Genomic DNA, 23481 nt, shown 5'->3' with positions numbered 1-23481 from the left:
GAAGAGTTAAATGTGTGTTAAGTTATTCATAACATATCAAACTCCATCAGCAGAGCAGCATGTGTAACTTTGACAGCTCTCTGGGACCGACTACAGCAGCGGCTAATTAGCAGAAATGATAAATTCCCATTTTTACAAAATGAAATTTATTTAAAAGGTTGACAAGTATTCAAAATAGCAGTGAACAATGTGTAATAAGTTTTTTCCTTGAGCAGCGGATACTTTTGAAAGACTGAAATCTGAGCACCAAGCAAAGTATACCTATATTCATTCCCTGTGCCTTACCTGGCGTGAAGCCACACCCTCGAGCCATTATTGAATGCTCTTCAAATTTTACTGATGTGTTGCAACTTGAGTGAACTTTCATCTGTATTAGTTTTTAAAAAGTAATTCAGGTTAATTAATAGGAGACTCACAGAAAGTTTCACTTAATTACTTGCAGAGAATTACATGAGAAAATCAATACCTCATTTAAGCCACAAGCAGGGGCGGATCTACAGGGGGGCAAGGGGGGCAACTGCCCCCCTGCTTTAGAGCCGGGAACTTTATACCTAAAAACCGTCTTTGTTTTCTTAGAAGAGATAATGATACAATAAATAGTTTTAAAGTGTTTTTGTTTATATGTTGTTGACTCCATTAACATATATGGGATTTTCACATACTTCACTGAAGAGGTATGTGCCACCCTGCCTAGACTTCTCGCCCCCATTTTGCTCTCCCATGTAAAATCTTTTAGATCTGTCACTGGCCATATGACTAGTGTCATATTTATGAAGTATCCACAGCAGCTCTTAGCGTCATTTAGCACAAAACAACTGGAAATGCTGTAGCTCCCCAGAGGTCAGAAAAATCCACTTAACAGGAAGTATATTTATCACAGTATATTTTGGTCGTTCAAGAAGCTCACAGTCACAAAGTAGTGCAGCACATACATGCCAACTTTATACTTTGATTTATTTTCAGGCACTCATAGGAACCTCTACATTAATAAGTATTTGCTGTTCTTTTTAAAAAAATCTCTATTAGTGTGATAAACTGCCCGACTAGGGTCAGAGAGGATGGGTGAGCAGCTTGTCTCCAGACAACTCCCAGTTTTTAATCACCGATCAGTCTTACATGCATGTCATTTAGAGAAAATACACGCAGAGTCCACAGCCCATCAGCAAGAACTTTTTTTGCTGTGAGGTGACAGTGCCATCGCTGGGCATCGTGCCTGCGCATCCATAAAATGGAGGCTGTTGATGGAGAGACAGACAGACGCGTAGGCCCTTTTAACTACGCCTGTCAAAAGCTAATTCCACCCAGTTGCTGCCCTTCCTCTTTGATATGCCGGCTGATTTGCTGCTGCGGCCAAATCAGTGTGCGCAAGTGCTCGTCAAATGCTTTGGCCTTGTCAGATCATTTCAAGTTTTCAGCAAGAGTCTTAGACATCTAACACAAGCAATTACGTGAACAGATTAGCTAATGCTGAGATAATGAATGGGATGAGCCAATCTGCCTGTCAAGTGTTGCTGTTGTTGTTTTCTGGTGATGATGCTGTCCACGGAGAGAGCATTTGGATACCTCTCTATATAATTCGATTGTCTTCAATGGTGGGAGGATGCGAAATGCACAAATCTTGTGAAATAATCTTAATTACCTTGTCAAAATGTGTTCAAATTAGGGTGGGGGTATCTGCAGTCACTACTGAAGGAGGTTTTTAATGAAGTTTATGATTCACAGGGATAATAAGTAAGCTGACAGGGCCTGTCTAATTACTTATCCCTCTGGCTCTGAACGCCAAAGTGGCAACTCTCTGAGGTACGCTCATGCCCAGGAAGCCAAGTAATTTTTCCAAAGCCACTTGAAGCAGAGGAGTATGCTCGATGTCATCGTTAAATGCCAAACATAACATATGTTCTCAAACATACACTCTATTGTGGTGTAAATTATGGACACAGTCTGGATCTATAAGACACGAGGAGACAAGAAGGCAATATAAATCTTAAATTATGCATGCACCAAACATGTCGATGCATAAATCCAAATCACGTATAATAATGTCAGCACGAAAAAGCATACGCAGAAGCTCTCTGCTTTGCCATATGGTCGCAATAAGTCCTTCAATAGCTGGGGTAGTTCCTCTGAAACAATCCTCGATCTGGGTCTTGTAACTTTTACTGCCGCATCTATTCTCATTTGTCTTTTCTCCCATAGATGGACTCGGGCTGGAACATACAGTAATGAACCATGAAGTAAGTAAACCCGAGTCCATTAAGCCCCAACAGATTGATTCAGCCCCTGAATAATGCAGGATTTAAAAAAGACAAATGCTTGATCAATATCCAGTGGTACTGTTGCTTTCACGTTGGTTTTATCGATGGAGAGCAGATAGTTTCTCACATGTTGTGGCGAGAGAATGAATCACGCCTTTGACAAGGTGATAAAACAACGCACGGTTATAGTAAAGGATACCTTAGTCAACACTGGTCACTGAAGAGACAAGAGACAGTGGAAGAAAACAAGTTCTTAAACTGTTAAAAAAAGAATTCAGCATAAACATCGCCGCAAATTGTGTTTATTTCGGTGTGAAAACGCGCCACCATATGGGACAACCATATTGGACACTATGCGATGCTTTGTCCAATAAAGCATTCCTCATTATGGCATTTGTCCAGTAATCCCCCACATTTATCTCCTTCTACTTGCAAAAGTGTAACATGAGAATCCCTCGGAGGCATTAGATTTGTTCTCATCTTTGGAATGACTCACTTTGTTGGAAAGGGCTCACATATGGTGAGCGCCCACTGTCATTTGCCGTTTGATGGACATGAGCATGATGTTGATTTGGAAGCTGCCAGAATGGCTGGTGTCCACAGATGGCTACGGCTCATAACGACATTTCTGTCCTTTCTCAAGGTGACTGCTTTCCGCTGCGGAGGGCTGCAGCCTGGAGGAGGAGTCTGAGTCGGTCACGGGGAATAGTGAAGATATATTCTGTGTGTGATCTGAATATCCCTGAATGCTAAATGAAGATAATTCCTAGTGTGACATGTGTTAAAAGCCAGAGAGGGTGGCTTTATGTAAAAGGTAGCTTGCTGTGGGTTTCTCAGAGCTGCCCATGATAGGTCACCGAAACCACAAATGCGATTAACATTTAGTATTGTAATCCTGGTACAGATGCCGGATGAAGCTCTTTATTAACATCGCATTATTAGATTCTTTGAGAAAGTCGACAGCACACAGCAACCGGATGACTCTAACAGCCCTGTCTTCATTCATAATAATTAGATAGACAGTATGATGATAACTTTCAGGGAAACAAAATGTAGCATGAGAATTTCTGCCCTCGAAGGGAAAGAAACTATTTAATACAAATATTCTCTCACATGTGAAACACAACGTATTGTTAGATGGAAAAATCAACCGATGAGAATCCATGTGTACAGTCATCATATCCTTTACAAACAAACACATCCGGAGGCTGTCGCCTTCCTTTGAATCCATTTGTATCTTCAAATCCAGATGGCTTGTGAGGTTGATCAACTGTGTTAAATTGTCCAGGCTTCATATTTGTATCAGTGTGGCAGATGTTCTCACAATAAACTGAAAGCAACATCTGACTGCATCCACCAACTGCTACGAGGCTGCACCTGTTATAGTACCACCTGAAGTAATGCTTACTGGTTTATCTTGAATTTATATTTTCTTTGTTTTTGTTTTTGTTTTTTTTTGTTTTTTGGGTGGGTGGGGGCACTGTTTGCTTTCATTAAACAAAGCCACCATCTGGAAAAAAGTGGTGGGTGGCATAAGATGCAAAGCACTAGCTGAGCTGCTGGGTTTATCGTCTGATTATCAGAGTTGTTGCTCAAAATATGAATGTATTACACATGCACATTCTGTTTAATATGCTTCTGTGGAAGCAAAACGAAGGGATAAGCCCAAAGGATCAATCTGTAGATTTATTAACAGCTACAACTTAGAGGTGGATGCCACTGTCACCTTGTAATGAATAACAGATTTTAAAACAGTGAGTTGTGTTAAAGAAATCAATTATTAGCAAAATAGCGAAAGACAAAAGTACATTATCTGTCTAAAGGTTTTACTTGAGAAATATTGTATTTCAGACATTTGAGTTTGTAATAACAATGCACAGTGCTTAAAATTTGCAGCTATGCAGGGTCATAATGCTGAAAGTGACTTTTAGTGACACTTGTGAATAGTGAATTCTGAATGTGGATTTGTAAGTAATGAAATTTGAAATAAGGGATTAGGAACAGGAGAAGTGTAAACTTCATCCTACTCCTTTTTGAGCACACACATTCTGTAGACGTACATATATACATGAAAACTTGATGTTTTCTAAGTTCTGTTTTTGTTTTTTCTCTTGTTATTTCAGTTATATTTGCATGTTTGAAATAAAATTCTATCCATCTATCTACTTTTCTGACCTCAGCTTGTTTGACAGCCTCAGAACATGAGCAGGCGTTAATAAGCAACCTGCAGCTGACATCAACGCTGTTTCTTGCACTGAAACTAGCGCTGCTTCATCTAAATGCTAGCTAGCTATTTTAAAATGCTGTATGATTGCACAGTTACTGTGTCACCTGCCACTTAAAAGTTTTTAAAAGTTAGAAGCTTTCCATCCATTAGTTGTCAGTCTAACACATAGAGACGACAACCAGCTGCACTCATACTCATGGGCAATTTAGAATGACCAGTTAGCCTAATCCCACTAACTGCATGTCTTTGGACTGTGAAAGGAAACCAGAGTACCCGGAGAGAACAGACACAAACACGGGAAGAACATGCAAACTCCACACAGATGGTGGAATCAAACTCAGGAATGCCTCGGGCTGTGGGCAACAGTGCGAATGTGGCAGGATGAATGTTATCCCTCAGTCCAACCCACTTTCAGCCTGGCCCATTAGGGGGCGCTGGTATAAATAGTGGCCATTTGAGTGTCTCTGCATCGCTTGCCTGTGATCTCCTTTTTGGTCACCTGACTTCCTCGGTGTGGTAGAGATCGTTTGTGGGTTATTCTTCTGAAGCCTCCATCGCGGCTGGTCGTAGCTATAGAAGCCTCCTCTGAGCTATTCTGCTTACATTCTGTGACCCGGCTTACTTGGTACGTAACCAACTTTTGTTACGCTCTCTGCCTTCTATTGTTCTTTTATAGTAATTATTTATTATGTTTCGCAGGAAGTGTGGGCCTTAGTTTTGCGCCAAGCTACGCGAACTGAAGTGCTGCTGTTTTGCCTTGCTGTGCTTTTACCGTCTGTTCCCGTTGTGAGAATTCTTCCCTGCTGCTGTCAGCTTTTACAGTGGACGTCGGCGTGGACAACGGCCATATGCATGCCGGTTATCGGAGTCAGCTGGCGTGCATATTGATTGACTGTTAACTTATCGTCGTGTGGACGGCAAGTTGGAGCAGTACGGCGATTCCGTTTGCTCCAGATTTTAGAGTTTTATTCAGATTGTATGTTGTTTTATTGCTTTTGATTTGTAGTTTGGATTTTTGTTACACCACTGGTGGGAGGCCCTTTTTCTAGCTGTGGATCACCAGTGTGGTCCTGCAGTTGGGTTATCCCCCGGTGCTACACATTAGTTTGTTGTAATATATTAACATTTTCTTTGTTTCTTTTATTCAGATGCGGAGTGCCGACGTGGAGGAGACTAGGGTGCCTTGGTGGTGGGATCCCTTGAGTGTACACACCTGCCTTGTTTAGTTTATTAGTGTGAGTGTGTGTGATAGTGTGCTGCACTTGTGTTTTGGGTGTGTTTTCTTTCTTTAGTTTGTGTGTGGCATCCCTGCCCCTCCACTGGTAAGCCTCAGCTCTGAATACCTTTTTAAGCATATTTGAATATTTATGATTGTGCTTTTATATGGTGTTTTAAATAATTATTAATAAATTGTGAATTTGTTGATCATTGAACCTCGTCTCTGGACTGAGTATAGCGAACCTAAGTGCCTTTCTGGTGATTTAGTGTTACTTTCAGTATTCTCTGGGTGAAATTCCCAGGGTGGCGTTGTCTTTTTAAAACTGCAAAGAGTATTTACTTTATATCCCAACCTCGTCTCGCCACAAACTTGGCGTTGTTGTCGACAGGATATACTCTTTAAAACAGAGACGTGTGTTCTTCTTTTTTTGTTTGGTGTAACGTAAATTGTTTTTTTATATTATTTTGTACAGAATAAAGGCAAAGCAGCAGCTACTTTGGTGTGGGATTTCACAGCTGTGTTACAGAGATGGAGGAAGAGTTACAGGAACTCAGGGACTTGATCGCGCAGCTGAAAGCAGACAATGAGAGGCTGCGTCAGGAGAGGGCTGATGGGTCAGGTACTAGTGCTACACCTTCTACTTCAACTGCATCATCTGTTAACCCCCCAACGGCTGGTGTCTCTGTAGCAGAGAGACTAGTTTTTGTGCCCCGTGACAGAAAGTGCCCTATGTTTAGAGGAAAATCAGGTATAGGGTTGAATGAATGGTTGGAGGAAATAGAAGGTTGTGCTAGAGCACGTCATTTGTCTTTGGCTGATAAAGCATTTTTCCTGTTTGACCACCTAGAAGGAGAAGCACGTGAGGAGATTAAATATCGCTCTAGTGCAGAGAGGACTGATCCTGCTAAGATAATTACTATATTGCACGAACTTTATGGCTGTTCAGACTCCTATGTAGCATTGCAGGAAGCTTTCTTCTCTAGAAAACAGCAGGAAAGTGAGACACTGCAAGAGTTTTCCCTCGCTCTCTTGGGTCTTATGGAGAAAGTTAAATCGAGTGCCCCCAATGGCATGCCCAATGCTGACGTTTTATTAAGAGATCAATTTGTTGAACAGGTCTTAGATAGTACCTTGCGGCGGGAGTTAAAGCAGCTAGTAAGGAGGCAGCCAACACTGACATTGCTGGAGATTAGAGGGGAAGCTATTAGGTGGGAACGTGAAGGGTTGCCTAGTGGCGTTAGGCATAGAAGCAGTTCTGTCCCTTCTGTTTATGGCATTCAGTATGGGGTCCATAGCGGTCCCTCAGGAATAGCTCAGTCTACCCATTTGTCTGAGATGAGCGAGATGAAGGAATTGTTAAAGCGCCAGCGGGAGCAACTTAATCAGCTCACTCAGAGCATTGCTCGATTGCAGGGCCCCCATCGAATGCCTCGCTCAGGACGGGGCGACTCCATTATATGCCGTCGTTGTCAGCAACCTGGACATGTTGCTCGGGAGTGTGATGGGGAACGCGTTCCTCGTTCCCGGCCTCCTCCGCAGGCCCCTCTGCATAATCGCAGGCACTCTCCTTTAAATACGGCTTCGGAAAACTAGCACCCTCCGTATTGCCGAGCCACAGTTCGGGTGGGGTGTCTATTGGCTCAAGGGTTGTTTCTAATGGTCCAGAGGCAGTCTCGAAATTAATTTCATCCTGTCCTCATATAGATGTGGACATGGGCGGTATAAAAGTACCTTGTTTGGTTGATACAGGGTCCATGGTCTCTACCATTACTGAAAGTTTTTTCCGCCAGCATTTTGAGTCCTGGGGTCAAGAGCGTCTCCAAGCTTGTCATTGGTTGCAGCTTAAAGCGGCTAATGGGTTGTCCATCCCTTACCTTGGCTACATCGAGCTAAGTGTAGAGCTCTGTGACAAGTTCCTTCCACAGTGTGGCGTGCTGATCGTTAAAGATCCTCCAGGTGCAGGACCTTCCACGGTTCCGGGTGTATTGGGGATGAATGTCATTCGGAAGTGTTACCACGAGCTTTTTGGGCAACACGGTGAAGCATTGTTTAGTTTGGGCTTTGCCACAGAGGTCCCTAAACCCCTTGTGCAGGCACTGCAAGAGTGCCATGACGTTAGTATAAGAGCCCCACTGGATTTGTCTGGCCATGTGAGAGTGAGGGGTAAGCGAGCATGTAGCATTCCGGGTGGTGTAATGAAAGTAGTGGCCGCCACCTGTTCTGAGCAATATTCAGGTGCCACTGTGTTATTTGAACCTACTGATGTTAACTTGCCGGCTGGACTTTTAGCGTCCCCTGCATTGGTTCGAGTGGTTCGAGGTACTGCATACATACCAGTTGTTAATGTAGGGACTTCGGCGGTCTTGCTTTACCCTAGGACCGTTATAGGGACCCTGGAAGATGTTCATGTGGTCAGTTTGCCCGCTGGTGTGACAGAAGTACTCCCTAACGTAGCCACAATGGCATCTCACACCGCCACTCCTACTGTGCAGGATCAGATGGAAGGGATTGATTTGTCTAAACTGTCAGCAGAGGAACAGGGACAGGTGAGGTCTCTCCTTAAGAAATACAGCTCTGTCTTTTCTGCTCATGACACTGATTTGGGTTGCACTAACTTGATCTCCCATGACATTCCAGTCTTAGACGATATCCCCGTGCGGCAGCGTTATAGGCGCATCCCCCCTTCAGAGTACGAGGTTGTGAAAGAGCATATTAACCAGTTGTTAGGGGCCGAGGTGATTAGAGAGAGTAGCAGCCCCTATGCTTCTCCCATTGTGCTCGTTAAGAAGAAGGATGGCAGCCCGCGCATGTGTGTTGATTATCGGCAACTGAACAACAAGACGAGGAAAGATGCATTCCCCCTGCCGCGCATTGAAGAATCCTTAGATGCGCTGACTGGTGCCCGTTGGTTTTCCACCATGGATTTAGCAAGTGGCTATAATCAGGTCCCAGTTACGGAAGAGGATAGGCCCAAGACTGCCTTCTGTACTCCTTTCGGCCTATTTGAGTGGAACCGAATGCCATTTGGGCTCTGTAATGCCCCTAGCACCTTCCAGAGACTAATGCAACGCCTTTTCGGTGATCAACAGTGCCAGTCTCTGCTTCTCTATCTTGATGACATTGTAATCTTTTCATCAACAGTACAGCAACATCTTGAGCGGCTGGATGTGGTGCTAGGTCGGCTTCAGCAGGAAGGTTTAAAAGCCAAGCTTGCCAAATGTGCCTTTTTCCAGCGGGAGGTTCGCTACCTAGGCCATGTCATCTCCGATCAAGGTGTCTCTACGGACCCTAGCAAGGTGGAAGTGGTGGCTAACTGGCAGCCTCCTAAGACTGTTTCGGAACTACGCTCCTTCCTTGGGTTTGCCAGCTATTATCGCCGTTTTGTGGAGGGTTTTGCCAAGTTGGCGGCACCTCTGCATAGACTGGTGGCAGAGTGGGGAGGCAGAAAATCAAAGAAGAGGTCAGAGCATGGTGTCGTGGAGAACTGGACTGCAGAGTGTGCTCAAAGTTTTGAGGCATTAAAGACTAAACTGACAACAGCACCAGTGCTCGCTTATGCAGATTTCTCTTTGCCTTTTATTTTAGAAGTGGATGCCAGCCATGCCGGCCTAGGGGCAGTGCTTTCCCAGGAGCAGGGAGGTAAAGTGAGGCCAATAGCCTATGCCAGTCGGGGTTTGAGGCCCCCTGAGCGCAATATGCTAAATTATAGCTCAATGAAGCTGGAGTTTTTGGCACTTAAGTGGGCCATGACTGAGAAATTTAGAGAGTACTTGTTGGGCCACAAGTGTATTGTTTACACCGACAACAATCCTCTTAGTCACTTGTCTTCTGCTAAACTTGGGGCTACTGAACAGCGCTGGGCAGCTCAGCTCGCTTCGTTTGACTTTGACTTAAAGTACAGGTCAGGAAGGAGTAATAAGAATGCAGACGCTTTATCTCGCCAGCATCCACCTGATCCTCAGGAGATTAAAGCCATGGTTCCTGGTACAGCCTTGCCTGGACCTCTTCAACAAGCCTTGCGGCTGGGACCAGCTGAGGTATCACAAGCTGCCATTACGGTTTTGCCCCATCTCACTACTCCTGATCTTCATGCCCTCCAACAGGTCGACCCAGTGACAAAGGAGATCTTGGTGTTCTGGAGACGGAAGCAGCGACCCAGCTTTGAGGAGCGGCAGCAGCTGGCTCCACTTGCTCTGGTGCTGCTACGACAATGGGATCGTCTGATTGAAAGGGAAGGAGTTCTGTATCGTCAGGTTCATCGCCCTGACGGTGCCGAGGTGGTACTTCAGCTTTTGCTGCCTAGTGCACTAATTGAGCAGGTGTTGACTCATGTTCATCAGGAGCATGGCCATCAAGGTGTGGAAAGGACCCTAGCGCTTCTCCGCTCACGGTGCTACTGGCCAGGTATGTCTGCTGAGGTAGCTCGTTGGTGTCAGAGATGCGAACGTTGCCAAGTTGCAAAAGACACCCAACCAGCAGCTCAAAGTTTCATGGGACATTTGTTGGCTTCTCGACCAAATGAAATCTTGGCCATTGATTACACCTTGCTCGAACCTTCCCGGAATGGGCTGGAGAACGTTTTGGTGATGACCGATGTTTTCAGCAAGTATACATTGGCTGTCCCCACTCGTGACCAATGTGCGGCTACAGTGGCCCAGGTTCTCGTGACTGAGTGGTTTTCGAAGTTTGGTGTACCAGCGCGTATCCATTCCGATCAGGGTCGTAACTTTGAAAGCTCCCTGATCCAGCAGCTCTGCAGGTTTTATGGTATCGAGAAGTCCCACACTACTCCTTATCATCCGGCTGGAAATGGTCAGTGTGAACGTTTTAATAGGACTTTGCACAATTTGTTGCGGACCCTGCCAGTATCCAGAAAAAGAGACTGGAATGTATGTTTGCCCCAGTTACTCTACTGTTATAATACCACTCCCCATCAGGCTACTGGGGAAACCCCATTCTTATTGATGTTTGGGCAAGAACCCAGGTTGCCAGTGGACTTTCTGTTGGGCAGAGTACCGGACCCCATCAGTGGAGATGTGCACGAGTGGATTCAGGAGCATCAAGCCCGGCTACAGGTTGTACATGAAGGAGCCAAGGAACGATTGCAATTGGCTGCCGACCGCAGAAAGAGGCACCATGATAAAAAGGTGAAAGAGGCACCATTGAACAATGGCCAGTTGGTGTTCCTGCGCGATCTGAGTGGAAGAGGGAGATGTAAAATCCAAGATCGATGGAAACCCGTGGTATATAGAATCCTGAAGGCACCTAAAGGAGGTGGGGCAGTATATACCATTGCACCTGCAGATGATCCCAGCAGTGTGAAGCATGTTCATCGTACCTTGTTGAAGGCTGTGGTAACGGCAGCTACACCATCAGAAGGGCCTGCTCCAAGCAGTAGCTCACATGGCCCAGAAATATCCTCCCCAGAACCAGGACATGACTCATCATGTGACAGTGACCTGTTATTCCTGAGCATAGGAGCTCCTCAAGTAAATGTTTCACCATCTTACAGCCCAGTGGCAGTGATTCCAAGTAGCCCTGAGTTGTTGCTCCCACCAGAAGACCGAACTTCCGATGTTCCAGCCACTTGTACAGTTACTCCGAGTGTAGCACCAGTTCCATCTAGCTCTCTTCCTGCTCCCTCTACGAGTTCTGATACAAGAAATGTGGTGGTGCGAAAAACAACCCGGTCCACAGCTGGCCAGCATTCAAACATCCATCATCTCCCAAGACCAACAGGGGAGGTGGCACAAGGGGCTGCTAACTCTATTTCTGAGCCTAGGGTACATGCTGTCTCTGCATTTTTTAGGCCTTGGGACTAATCTGGGTGTCTTTGTAATTCATCGTCGGGGCGACGATGCAAGAAGGAGGGGTAGAATGTGGCAGGATGAATGTTATCCCTCAGTCCAACCCACTTTCAGCCTGGCCCATTAGGGGGCGCTGGTATAAATAGTGGCCATTTGAGTGTCTCTGCATCGCTTGCCTGTGATCTCCTTTTTGGTCACCTGACTTCCTCGGTGTGGTAGAGATCGTTTGTGGGTTATTCTTCTGAAGCCTCCATCGCGGCTGGTCGTAGCTATAGAAGCCTCCTCTGAGCTATTCTGCTTACATTCTGTGACCCGGCTTACTTGGTACGTAACCAACTTTTGTTACGCTCTATTGTTCTTTTATAGTAATTATTTATTATGTTTCGCAGGAAGTGTGGGCCTTAGTTTTGCGCCAAGCTACGCGAACTGAAGTGCTGCTGTTTTGCCTTGCTGTGCTTTTACCGTCTGTTCCCGTTGTGAGAATTCTTCCCTGCTGCTGTCAGCTTTTACAGTGGACGTCGGCGTGGACAACGGCCATATGCATGCCGGTTATCGGAGTCAGCTGGCGTGCATATTGATTGACTGTTAACTTATCGTCGTGTGGACGGCAAGTTGGAGCAGTACGGCGATTCCGTTTGCTCCAGATTTTAGAGTTTTATTCAGATTGTATGTTGTTTTATTGCTTTTGATTTGTAGTTTGGATTTTTGTTACACCACTGGTGGGAGGCCCTTTTTCTAGCTGTGGATCACCAGTGTGGTCCTGCAGTTGGGTTATCCCCCGGTGCTACACATTAGTTTGTTGTAATATATTAACATTTTCTTTGTTTCTTTTATTCAGATGCGGAGTGCCGACGTGGAGGAGACTAGGGTGCCTTGGTGGTGGGATCCCTTGAGTGTACACACCTGCCTTGTTTAGTTTATTAGTGTGAGTGTGTGTGATAGTGTGCTGCACTTGTGTTTTGGGTGTGTTTTCTTTCTTTAGTTTGTGTGTGGCATCCCTGCCCCTCCACTGGTAAGCCTCAGCTCTGAATACCTTTTTAAGCATATTTGAATATTTATGATTGTGCTTTTATATGGTGTTTTAAATAATTATTAATAAATTGTGAATTTGTTGATCATTGAACCTCGTCTCTGGACTGAGTATAGCGAACCTAAGTGCCTTTCTGGTGATTTAGTGTTACTTTCAGTATTCTCTGGGTGAAATTCCCAGGGTGGCGTTGTCTTTTTAAAACTGCAAAGAGTATTTACTTTATATCCCAACCTCGTCTCGCCACACTAATCACCGCGCCACCGTGCTGCCCAAGCTAGAAGCTAAAATCCAAAAAACTTTGATGGAAGTTTAAACATGAGGTGTGATGTCATCAAGGTTAGTTTGTTAGCCTAATATGTGAAAGGGACCCGAGTTTAGGACTCACTTAATCTTCAGTATTGTGCAACTATCTTGAGCAACCCCTTTTTTCTATATATTTTGTTGGGAAAATGGTAAATAGAGATTTATTGAAATGTGCAAACGTGTATGAAAATGTAGTGCTCGAGGCAAAATCCTACAATTCTAATGAGCTAGAAATCAGTATTTGGTATGGCTACCTTCAAAATACTACAGCTACAGCTGAAGAACATAAAAAAAAAAAAGCAAGAAAGTCTGACAAAATAAAAGTAGGGAGGTGTGACTCAAGACTTTTGTGAGTCCTAAACTCAGATGCCTTTCACATATTGGGCTAACAAACTAACCTTGATGACATCACACTTCATGTTCAAACGTCCATCAAGTGCTTATCTAAATTTGACAGTTATTACAACAAACCGGGCAACAGGTCTAACCTGTTATGTAGTGTCACATTGTAAATGCATGGGATTAAAAAATGCACTGATCTAAAACCAATATAATACATACTGGACTGTTACATGCTATACTTTGATCCCACCATAATAACTCTGCTTGGGATGCAGAAAGAACCAAGTGAAGTGTAATTATGTCCCATTCCTGTCTAGCTGCTGGTACTGCTACACTTTAATTAGCTCAATTCTCCTCACTACAGAGAGATTATGAGCAGATGCCTTGAGGCCCAGCCCAGGTGGGTATGGAGATGGGGCTTCAAAGAAGGAAAAAAAAAGATTATTTTTTGGTTCATTACTCCTGAAAGGAGTTCCTGGTGAGTTTAATAAATGTCATCAAGACAAGCAGGCCACCCCATGAGATCACACTTCACAAGGTTCTTGGACTGATTGATTAGACTGTTATGAAAATGAGACAGATTTCATGAAGCAGCTTGGATGGCTTCCTGATGGCAATGTAAGCTCATGGGCATATTGTGTGGGTAAACCCATCTAGACTCTAGACTTTTTCTGGCAGAAACATGGTTGCCATCATAGTTTGGCGGGCAAAAATGTTTACGAATTAAATTTCTGCAAGTCATAAAATGGTATGCCAGACTGACTTTGTTAGATTAGGATGTGAAGGGAAGGGCATGACTGAATGTAGCAGTTTTAGTTTAGCATGGCACAAGTCTTTTACTAAATGCATTTAGCACTGTGTGAACACAGAGTACACAGTGCGTTTAGGCAGCAAAAATGAGCTGCGGGCAGCTGCATGAAGCTAGCAGAAACTATAGATCTGCCTGCAGAGTTTGCTGAATTTGATGAGTTTCCCAGCTTCATAAACTTATAGGGCACAACATGTTTATATATTACTCCCAGTGCTTGAATTATGTCAAATTAACACCTTAATCCTTTCATTCCCAGAAGTGCCAGACATTTATTTACAGAAATTGATGGAAGTCCAACACTTATATAGCCTAAAACCAAAAAGAAGCCCAGCTGCCTTCATTTCAAGTGCTTGAGAATACTCACACCTGCATGACTAAGAATCTGCACAGACCTTTCTTATTTATATTTATTATTTACAAAGAGAAGTAATGAAACCTGAGCTGCTAGCATTTGTGGACTCGGTTTTCTATTTTCCTCTTGCTTTAATGTGGTGAAAGAATTAGCATAAGCATAATTGCCACATTTCAAAAGGTTTCCTTTTTCCCCTGTTTCAGTGGAAAAAGCAGGGACGGCAGCTGGAGGAGTGACCCCTGGTAGATTTTGTGTAGTATTATATTTGCGAAGTGAGTATCACAGTATCACATAGGAATTTGAAAAATGAAAGGCAGTGTCCAGGTCTACTGGGGCTCTATATCAGCAAAGACTCAGTGAAGCAGGTGTGGGAGACACATTGCAAGATAAATTCATATTGACACTTCTGGCAGAATTCACCGTTACTGTCCCAAAGCATTTTTCTCTGTTTGCAAAAGGGGCCTTGTGGTAAGTTCAAACATGCCATCTGCAATTATTTACAAGGGCAATGAAAGATTCTCTGGAAGATTAAAAAAAAAAAAAATCATTCAGCACAAACGCATTTAATGCATTCCTTTATTTGTTGTGATTATGTAAGCGAGAGAGTGATATCACGAGGCTGCAGACGAACTCTATGTGATCTTTCATCAGTGTGATTTGCCTGTGCTGTCTCTCTTCATTTACAGGTCCTAGCTTATAAATGATTTCACTCCTGAGCAAACACATCGGTGAGAAACCCCTCCTCCCCGGTTTTATTCTGTTGTCTACCTGTCAAAAGTGACACCGCACCACATTGCTATGTGCAGCCTAATCAGCCCCTGCACATCCCTTCTGCCTACGAAAGATTCTTTGCATCCCTCTTAGACACAAAGGAACAACTCACGTTAGATGATAACTATACCATAACCTTTGAATGTGAACCCTGCCTCTCATCAGGCTCCTGCAGTCAGATGATCCTGGGCTCCTGTGAGCTGCCCTGGCTAATTGTTAAACATGTTCTTGTCAATCAAACCTATCCCAGTGGCAGCTCTTCAACCGGCACTACAATGAGCTGCCTGAGCCGCAGTAGCCAAAGAGGAGTAACTGCGGCTCACTTGCCGGGATCCCGTCTCCATTCTATTAAAGGCTGTACATTATGAATGGACGAAGCTAGTTGCTGACTGTCGACCCATCAGGCTTGTGTGTGTGAGCTGAATGGCCTGTTTTTTCGTGGCATGTGTTTCATTTCCACACACAAACAGGCCAAACAGGAGGATAGGTAATTGCCTTTGTGATGGCACTCTGTTTGCAGACAGACGGTTATTCTTCTCACTTTATGAATGAAAAAAAGCGATAGTAAATATTCAGTGAGAAAAGAGAGACAATGAGGAGCTGGTGCGTATCAGAGCCAGTTAAACTATATCACACAGTTCAATAGAGTTGTTCTAGGTTTATTTAGCTGCTGTAGCTGAATTGATCTCCCCCACGAACATCGTCTAACACAGCTGCATGGTTTGTTAGGTGCATATAAGCAGGGCTGCTGAAAGTGAAAACTCTGTAAGCTTGGGGGCGGCTGTCAGTGGTTGGCACATAATAGTAAATAGTGAGTTATTACTACATAATAATGGTAAAACTACGAGCTAAAGACAGAAGAGGCCAGATCATTGTATCATTGTGCAGACGGCAATGAATCATGCCATTTATATAAACAGGAAAAGCCACTCTACGTGGAATAATAGAAGGCTCTGAAATAATCACCAGCAACTACAAACGTCTTCAATAAAGCACTGCACAAACATGAAAACATTCTCCAGCCTCTGTTTAAGTGCTCTTTCAAAGGCAGCCGACACTTCAGAGGTGTCGTTGATGGAATCTCGAGATTTTGAAATGTATGTGGGCATGATGTTAAATGAAGAGTGGGATCTTTCAAGCATTTCTCATTGCAATAAGCCCAAGGAGAGCGTCTCGATTCAGAAAGGTTCCACTTGGCTGGAGAGAAACATTTTCTGAATTTAAACGCTAACCAATTCTTCAGCAAGCCCTTCGCTCACATGAAGCGTTAAATTCAACTCAAAGCAGCAGCCAAAGAGATTTACATTTTCTGTATACAAGCTTTAGAGCCTTTGGGTTGGCTAAAGATTTGCATTAAGGGGATTTTTTTATTTCCCTCCTCCACTCCCATCTAAAAAACTTTGGAAAGTTTAATCATGGTTTCTGTTGATGCCCCTGGGTTTTGTTTCTTAAGCTGTATCCCTCCGGCTGTGAAACATAAGAAAACTTGATCATAAGCTGTTCCAAAGTCTGAATACAGATTTCACAAATCATTCTAACAAAGACTGTTCATCTAAGCATTACTCCCTCAAATATTGGCTCTGTAATTATGGCTCTTTGTGTGGCCTTCCTCGTGTAGAACTTCAGACACAAACCTCTGCAGCTTTGAAGGAAAGCCTCATTAACAACATAACTTTTCTCGCAGCTTTTCTCTGAGAAGTTTCATCTCTCTCTTAACACAGCGGCTTCTCATTTAGTTTAAAGAGACAAAACAAAGTCTACCTTTAAGGCTGTTTATAAAAGTCTACATTGTAGCAGCAGCTTGGGTAATAAAATGTGGTCCTTACCCGCATGCCCAGCTCGATGTTCTCACCTCCGTAGACCTCCATGCCAGGATCCAGCAGACCGATCTCACCAAAGTATTCCCGATCTACCACGAAAGAGCAGCCGATCATGGCTGGAGTTCTAGTCGGGCAGAGTGAGAGACACAGCATGCGTCAATGGAATTGAACCGCATGAAACCCACCTTTTTTCTTTAAGTCCGCTAAAAAGATCAAACAAGAACAAAAAAATAATAATTTAAGGTTTCTTAATGTACATTAAATGCCCAGACAGGTTTAAGTGGGGTTTTAAAGCTAAACTTTAAACCTCAAATAAATGTGTGTTGCAGATATTCCATGTACATGTCTTTGTATAGCATAGAAAGACTGTTTCCATTAAGGCCCAATCTTACAGCAGACAAGAGATGAGAAAGAAACAGCGTCCTCCAACAGTGAACCTTTCATTGTTCTCTTTTCTAGTGTGGCTTTTTTTAAGAGCAATGTGTAAGATTTTTTGTAATATATAAGATGGTCTCGTTTCTCTAGCAGATCATCATGCAGGTTAGTTTTTAGAGGGTTTCTACAGCAGTGCCTAATGTTCGACAAAGACACAGACAAATTGCTGTTCTCTGAACTTTAAGTAAAACTTTAAAGAAAGCCAGATTATGACCAAAGATCCAAAACTTTTATACACTGCTTTTTTAAATGAGGAGAAGACTGAGGCTTGATTGACTGAGGGAAGGTGTGGAAATGCCAGAAAGATGAAAAAACAAACAGACACTAGTTCAGTTTAATTTTAAGCACAAAGACTGCGCCTCTGTTGTTTAACCACCTTTGCTAAAGGTGCTGAAAAAGAACAGCTTATATACCCTGCAATAAAACTGAATTTTTTCAAGCCTTAAGACCACAATTATAAGCTTAAAGACCCCAACTGCTCAGTATTACTGAGGAGAGTGGTAAAGGTGCAGGAGAACTATATTAGTGTGTTATTGAGCACAAGCAGTTACTAGCTCACCGCAGCAGCCACTCTGAAGTACATGCCAGCAGGGGTGAGTAAGTTGTTTTATCAGCCATGAAATCTCCACTTCAGCCCAAAATTCTGGGCACCAGTGATCCAAATGAGAGCCACGTGACAGCTTCATGGTATATTTTGTTTATCTAATTATTTAATCATTCTGGCAAATAAATTTCATGCGTAGTAAGACAAACCTATCAATGGTTGCTATAATAATTAAAACAAAATGAAACACATTATACAATATAAAGATGAAAATAAAACATCTACCAAAATTTAGCTGATATAAAACATTTAGAGGGTGCATGTTTTTTTTAACAAAAGCAAGATTTTCCATCTTCAGTAGAAGAAACGGTCCCACTTAGTTGACAGGGCTACTTTCAGCACTATTATCGGTCCCATCTAAAGTGCTCAGAACAAAGCCCCATTAAGAGCACTATAGTCATACAGGGTCTTGAACAGCATTATTTTTTAAAGTGACCAATGAAAGCATGGATTTTCTATCTGAAATGATGCCTGAGGTGAGTTCACCATGTATTACACACACACACACACACACACACACACACACACACACACACACACACACACACACACACACACACACACACACACACACACACACACACACACACACACACGAATGTCAGCCACTTCAGTCTGACAGACAGGAAGTACTGTAAAGTGCTGCAAGAGCTGCATTTTGATTCACGGACTGTATTAAAAGAGAGCATTAAGCTGTATGGCGTGCAAGCCAAAAAGAAAGGTGCTTTTAGGTTTAAACCCCATATAAAAGGCTGACTGAAATATAACCATGGGCTGCTACTTTGAAAATCCTGCACCAGTAGATAAATAAAAAATTGACGCAGAGCTCCGAACCCCCTGAACCAATATATCGCCAAGAAAGCACTTTCACCGTTTGTTTGTTTTTTTTCATAAATGTCTTTAGAGCTTGACATTCACAGTATATACGTCTCATGAGCTGTGTCACTTTAATTTAAAATAGCTGAAAATCAAACACAATAAAGAAAACCCAATTTAAAAGTGAAACTGGCTTGCGATCACAGATTGGCAGTTCTAGTTAAACACTCTCGCAGTAACAATTACAAGTCTATCTTTTTTTATGAATCACGCTTGCTGAGTTCTATACTTTTATTTCCTGACACACAGTCTTGTTTAAATTATAAGGGGGTGACAGACAGGCTTTCAAGTGCCATCATTTTTTACTGGCTGTGTAGATGAAAAAGACAGACCCTGCACACTCTCGGCCTGATTCATCCTATCCTTTCACTTCCCTTGACAAGTGGCCTTCCTGTCTGTACTGCAAACTTTGTGCAAACCTCTTTGAGTGCTCCCTTTAGATTAAGCTTCCTGGCAAGGTAAACACGTCTCTCTCCCTCAGTACACTCTCAGCACCGTATTAAGCTGGACGCATCTGATAATGAAATAAAATCCTTGCACGATTGAACGTTTAGCATTTTTCCACACTGTGTATTTTATATTGTGAAACAAACATCCTCAAATTGATGTCCTGCATATTTGTATTTTTAAGTTAAGAATAAAGAAAATAGTAAATTGTTGCCAAGTTTGGTGGCAACATTATCAAGCAGGCCTTTTATGGTATTTAATGGCATTAAATATCCAATTAAATTAGGCTAATTAGGCCAATATATTCCAACATATTCTTAAGACCAGAGTCTTAACTGGCAAAGAATGATATATGAAGAAGGAAAGAAAAACATTTGTATCCACTGGAATGACACTGACTATGGCACTGATTATGGTAAAGTGCTTGAAATAGGATGAGGGCTAAAACTGGTAATTAGAAACCAAGCGAGGGAAACCTGGTCTGATTAAAAGGGACAGCATCCATCCCACTTTGCGTGGTGCATCTGTCATATAAATATAATGATTAATGTATTCATTTTTAAATTTTAAAATAAAGTAATGAGACCACAAAGTAGAGTTGCTTCTCTGCAATTTCCCTTCAGCTGTCAAGCCCCCAAAACACCACAGAGACCGAGTCTGCTCCCTGACCACCTAAATTAAAGAAACAAAAAGCAAAATCAACACATGACAAACTATTCATATGGATCTAATTAAAATTAATGACTTCTGCAATAAAACCAAAAGCACAAACCAAATAAAATTAAATAAAAGAGCATTAGATCTTACTCATGAAAAAGTTGGGAAATGGTTTGATAGATGACCAAGCAATTATTTTTTATTATCTCTGAAACCTTGAAATATATCAGCTAACGGCCTGGTTCAGTCATCCGCTCTGCCCCTCAATTCTAAATGATCCAATCCCTTAAACCCAATAACAGACATTCCTCTTTTGTTCTACTAACCATTTCTGGTCCTTATTAAATGCTCATGCTTATGCTATTGCAGAATGATTATCATTTATATTTGCCCAGATTTTCTAATGGGCTCTGCTGGACTAAAACATTTGGCACTAAAACGCTGCTGTTGGTAAGTGGTGCCATGTCAATATAACGGCCAAAAGGTGCGGACACAGGCCTTTCTGTGGCTGGTCTTTTCAGAGTTTCCCTTTCACAGAGCAAGATTTGGGGCGGACAGTATTTAAATGAACTGTGCAAACATGAGTTATTAAAGTGTGCCATAGAAAATTCTGTTGAATTTATGCTGAAAAAAAGGTCACATCTTATTTTGCATCCATGTCTTATTTGGCACTGGAGGATGGCTGAAAGCTGTGACTCCTCAACCCGAATCTTTAGAACTAAGCTCCACACGTCTCCGGTCCTTATTAATACTGTTATTTTGATAACATAGAAAATAATTGAACTGAACTGAATTCCAATAGTACTGAATGTATTAAATTCCATACTGGAATGCCTGTCAATGGGATTTAAACAGATCTGAAGTGTGTTTGAATTGTAATGCTGGGAGACCTGGACTTACACTGCATTATTTTGGTTAGTACAGTATTTACTTCCACACCAGGCCTGGTTGTTTTCAACCAACCAATTTAGGCTACGTCCACACGTACACGGGTATTTTTGAAAACGGAGATTTTCCGTTTTCGTTTTAAAAAATAATCCCGTCCACACGTAAACGCAGAAATGAAGGAAAACGCTGCTAGGAGCATGCCAAAGCAACAGGTGGCGATATATTCATAACCGTGCAGAAATGTTGGCCAATCAGAAGTCTAGAAGCCTCGGTGGGAAAAAGTAAACAAAGATGGGGCATAGAAGCAGAACCGAGTTGTATGTGTGGAGGGACAGTAACTGTGTGTGTATATGTAAGCATTTAAACACTGCAGAGAGAACAATTAACAGTAACAGTATTGTAGAAATTCATTTCACTGAAACAATAACGTGGCGCACAGTGTGACGTCAAAAAAGGTGCACACCTTTGACGCTGCGTTTTCTGCGTTTTCTCAGTTTTTCTCGTCCACATGTAAATGCAAAAACAGAGTTTTCAAAAATATCCACCCTGGCTGGAGTTTTTAAAAATCTCAGTTTTCAGTGACCGAAAACACCGTTTATGTGTGGATGAAAGGTGCAAACGCATAGAAAGATCTACGTTTTCAAAAATACCCGGGTACGTGTGGACGTAGCTTTATTGCACTCTTCATAAAATACTGGTAATCATTAATGGGAACTGGCTTTGCTGTATTTATAAATTACAATGAAGTGAGTAGATGATCCCCCCAGAACTTTAACCTCCCCTTGGGAAATGTTTGCAGTTGCATCATCATGCTAATTTGCTCCTCTTTAGTAAATCTGACTCATACCAAATATTCCAGTACCCCTGTTGGAAACCTTGCATTCAGGATTTTTTGTAAGTCATACAATAAACTTATCTCAAGGACTCCTTTCATCTGTATAATAGACTATGGTGAAAATTAGGAACATCCTGTCTCAGAGTGATGCTGAGAAAATAGACCACCCACCTGTGAATTCCAGGTTGAGCTATTGTAATTACCAGAGGTGGGACCAAGTCATTGTTTTGCAAGTCTCAAGTAAGTCTCAAGTCTTTATCCTCAAGTCTCAAGTCAAGTCTCAAGTAATGTCAGGCAAGTCAGAGTCGAGTCTCAAGTCACTGGTGTAAAAGTCCGAGTCAAGTCACAAGTCTGAAACTTTGAATTTCAAGTCCTTTCGAGTCTTTAAAAAAAACAAAACGAAAAAATAATGTTGCAGTTATGCTAAATGTAAATATTAGACCATGTAATTTTAAATCTGTGTTTTTCTCAACACATGACAAAAGTGAACGTAGAAAATATACACAAATTGTGAAATTGCACCTCTTTAAAATGCAGCTCAATTAAACTTAGCTCCAAGAATAATTTTCACTGACAGTTCTGAGATAAGCTGCATGTTATTCTTGGATGCGGTTGTAGGACCAGCTTTAAAATCGCATGACAAAAATATCATACATATTAAAAAAAACTGAATCACCAACGTAGCCTGGACAACATTTGCTAGTTAGATGAAGTCAGCTATCTCATTGTAGCATATTTATATGCATATTTATAATCATACGGTTCTTGGAGTGAGTGCATACACTCATGAAGTTTAGTAACTTCAGGTCACTGCAACAAGCCCAGGTACAGTTTACCGACGGATGGGTGCAGGACCTTGAAACGCACCGTGTAGAACGAAAGACCATCGTACGTATCATAAGTTTACCAGTCTCACAAATTGTCGTCATAAATACACATTCATTAACCGTTTATTAATATAACCTTTGAGCTTAACGGTAATTAATTAGCAGTGGAAATAATTTCTGGTAGCATCACAGAAATGTAGCAGTGACAATAATATTGTATGCTGTAATCGTACTGGGCAATTAGTGATACAAAAAAACCTGTTTTATCCTGTGAATAAAAGTATATGTTTTTGTCAATGTACCATAATAACAGAAGCGAAACGCAATATTGTGTCAGGACAATTCACTATTTATGCACAATAAATAAAGGAGCATAGCGCGACAATTTCTGTTCAGCGCCAGACTTGCTTGTAACCTATATCACTAATTATGTTATGAAAATGACGTATTAACTACTAAAAAACCCTGACCTTCGTGTAAATGCTTGGAGCAGACTAACCTGTGAGCTGGAGTGTTCTGGGACGTTATATTTGATCTTTGAATGGCTGCAATCCAGTCGCCTCTTTGTTACTTCGGAAACATGGCTCGAACAATTTCTCTTCAACGACGTAATCTGATAACAACCGATCTCTTTACCCGTCGGCTTCCCGTGGCTGTCATGCGACCGGCTATTGCAGTTAATAATACAACAGCTTCTTGCCATTTTTGTGTTTCTTTTTATCGCTGTGTGACTGATTTTAATTGAAAGCCTGCGTGCGCTAGTACCGCTTGCCACGAGTTCCCAGAATCCTTTGCGGTTCTACCCGTGAATGACGTCACATTTTCAATCTCTATATAATATGCATGTTAAATTTTATATTTGGGGTAAAATATCAAGTCTTTTCAAGTAAACCGGTTCAAGTCCAATTCAAGTCCCAAGTCATTGGTGTAAAAGTCCAAGTCAAGTCACAAGTCTTAGAACATTTTTTCAAGTCA

At 42.3% G+C, this 23481-nt stretch overlaps 1 protein-coding gene across 1 annotated transcript in view; it reads right to left on the bottom strand.

Moving 5' to 3' along the window:
• The window catches only part of galnt9 (polypeptide N-acetylgalactosaminyltransferase 9), a 106889-nt gene that overhangs the window by 27790 nt on the left and 55618 nt on the right, over positions 1-23481 (bottom strand). Inside the window, exon 6 of the mRNA XM_026186141.1 lies at positions 16944-17061. Within this exon, the coding sequence (XP_026041926.1) occupies positions 16944-17061 (118 nt within the window). The remainder of the gene's footprint in view (positions 1-16943; positions 17062-23481) is intronic.

The sequence above is a fragment of the Astatotilapia calliptera genome, chromosome 12 (assembly GCF_900246225.1).
Source record: "Astatotilapia calliptera chromosome 12, fAstCal1.2, whole genome shotgun sequence".
NCBI lineage: Eukaryota > Metazoa > Chordata > Actinopteri > Cichliformes > Cichlidae > Astatotilapia > Astatotilapia calliptera.
The sequence above is the reverse complement of the archived record's forward strand: the minus strand, read 5'-3'. Positions and strand labels throughout refer to the sequence as shown.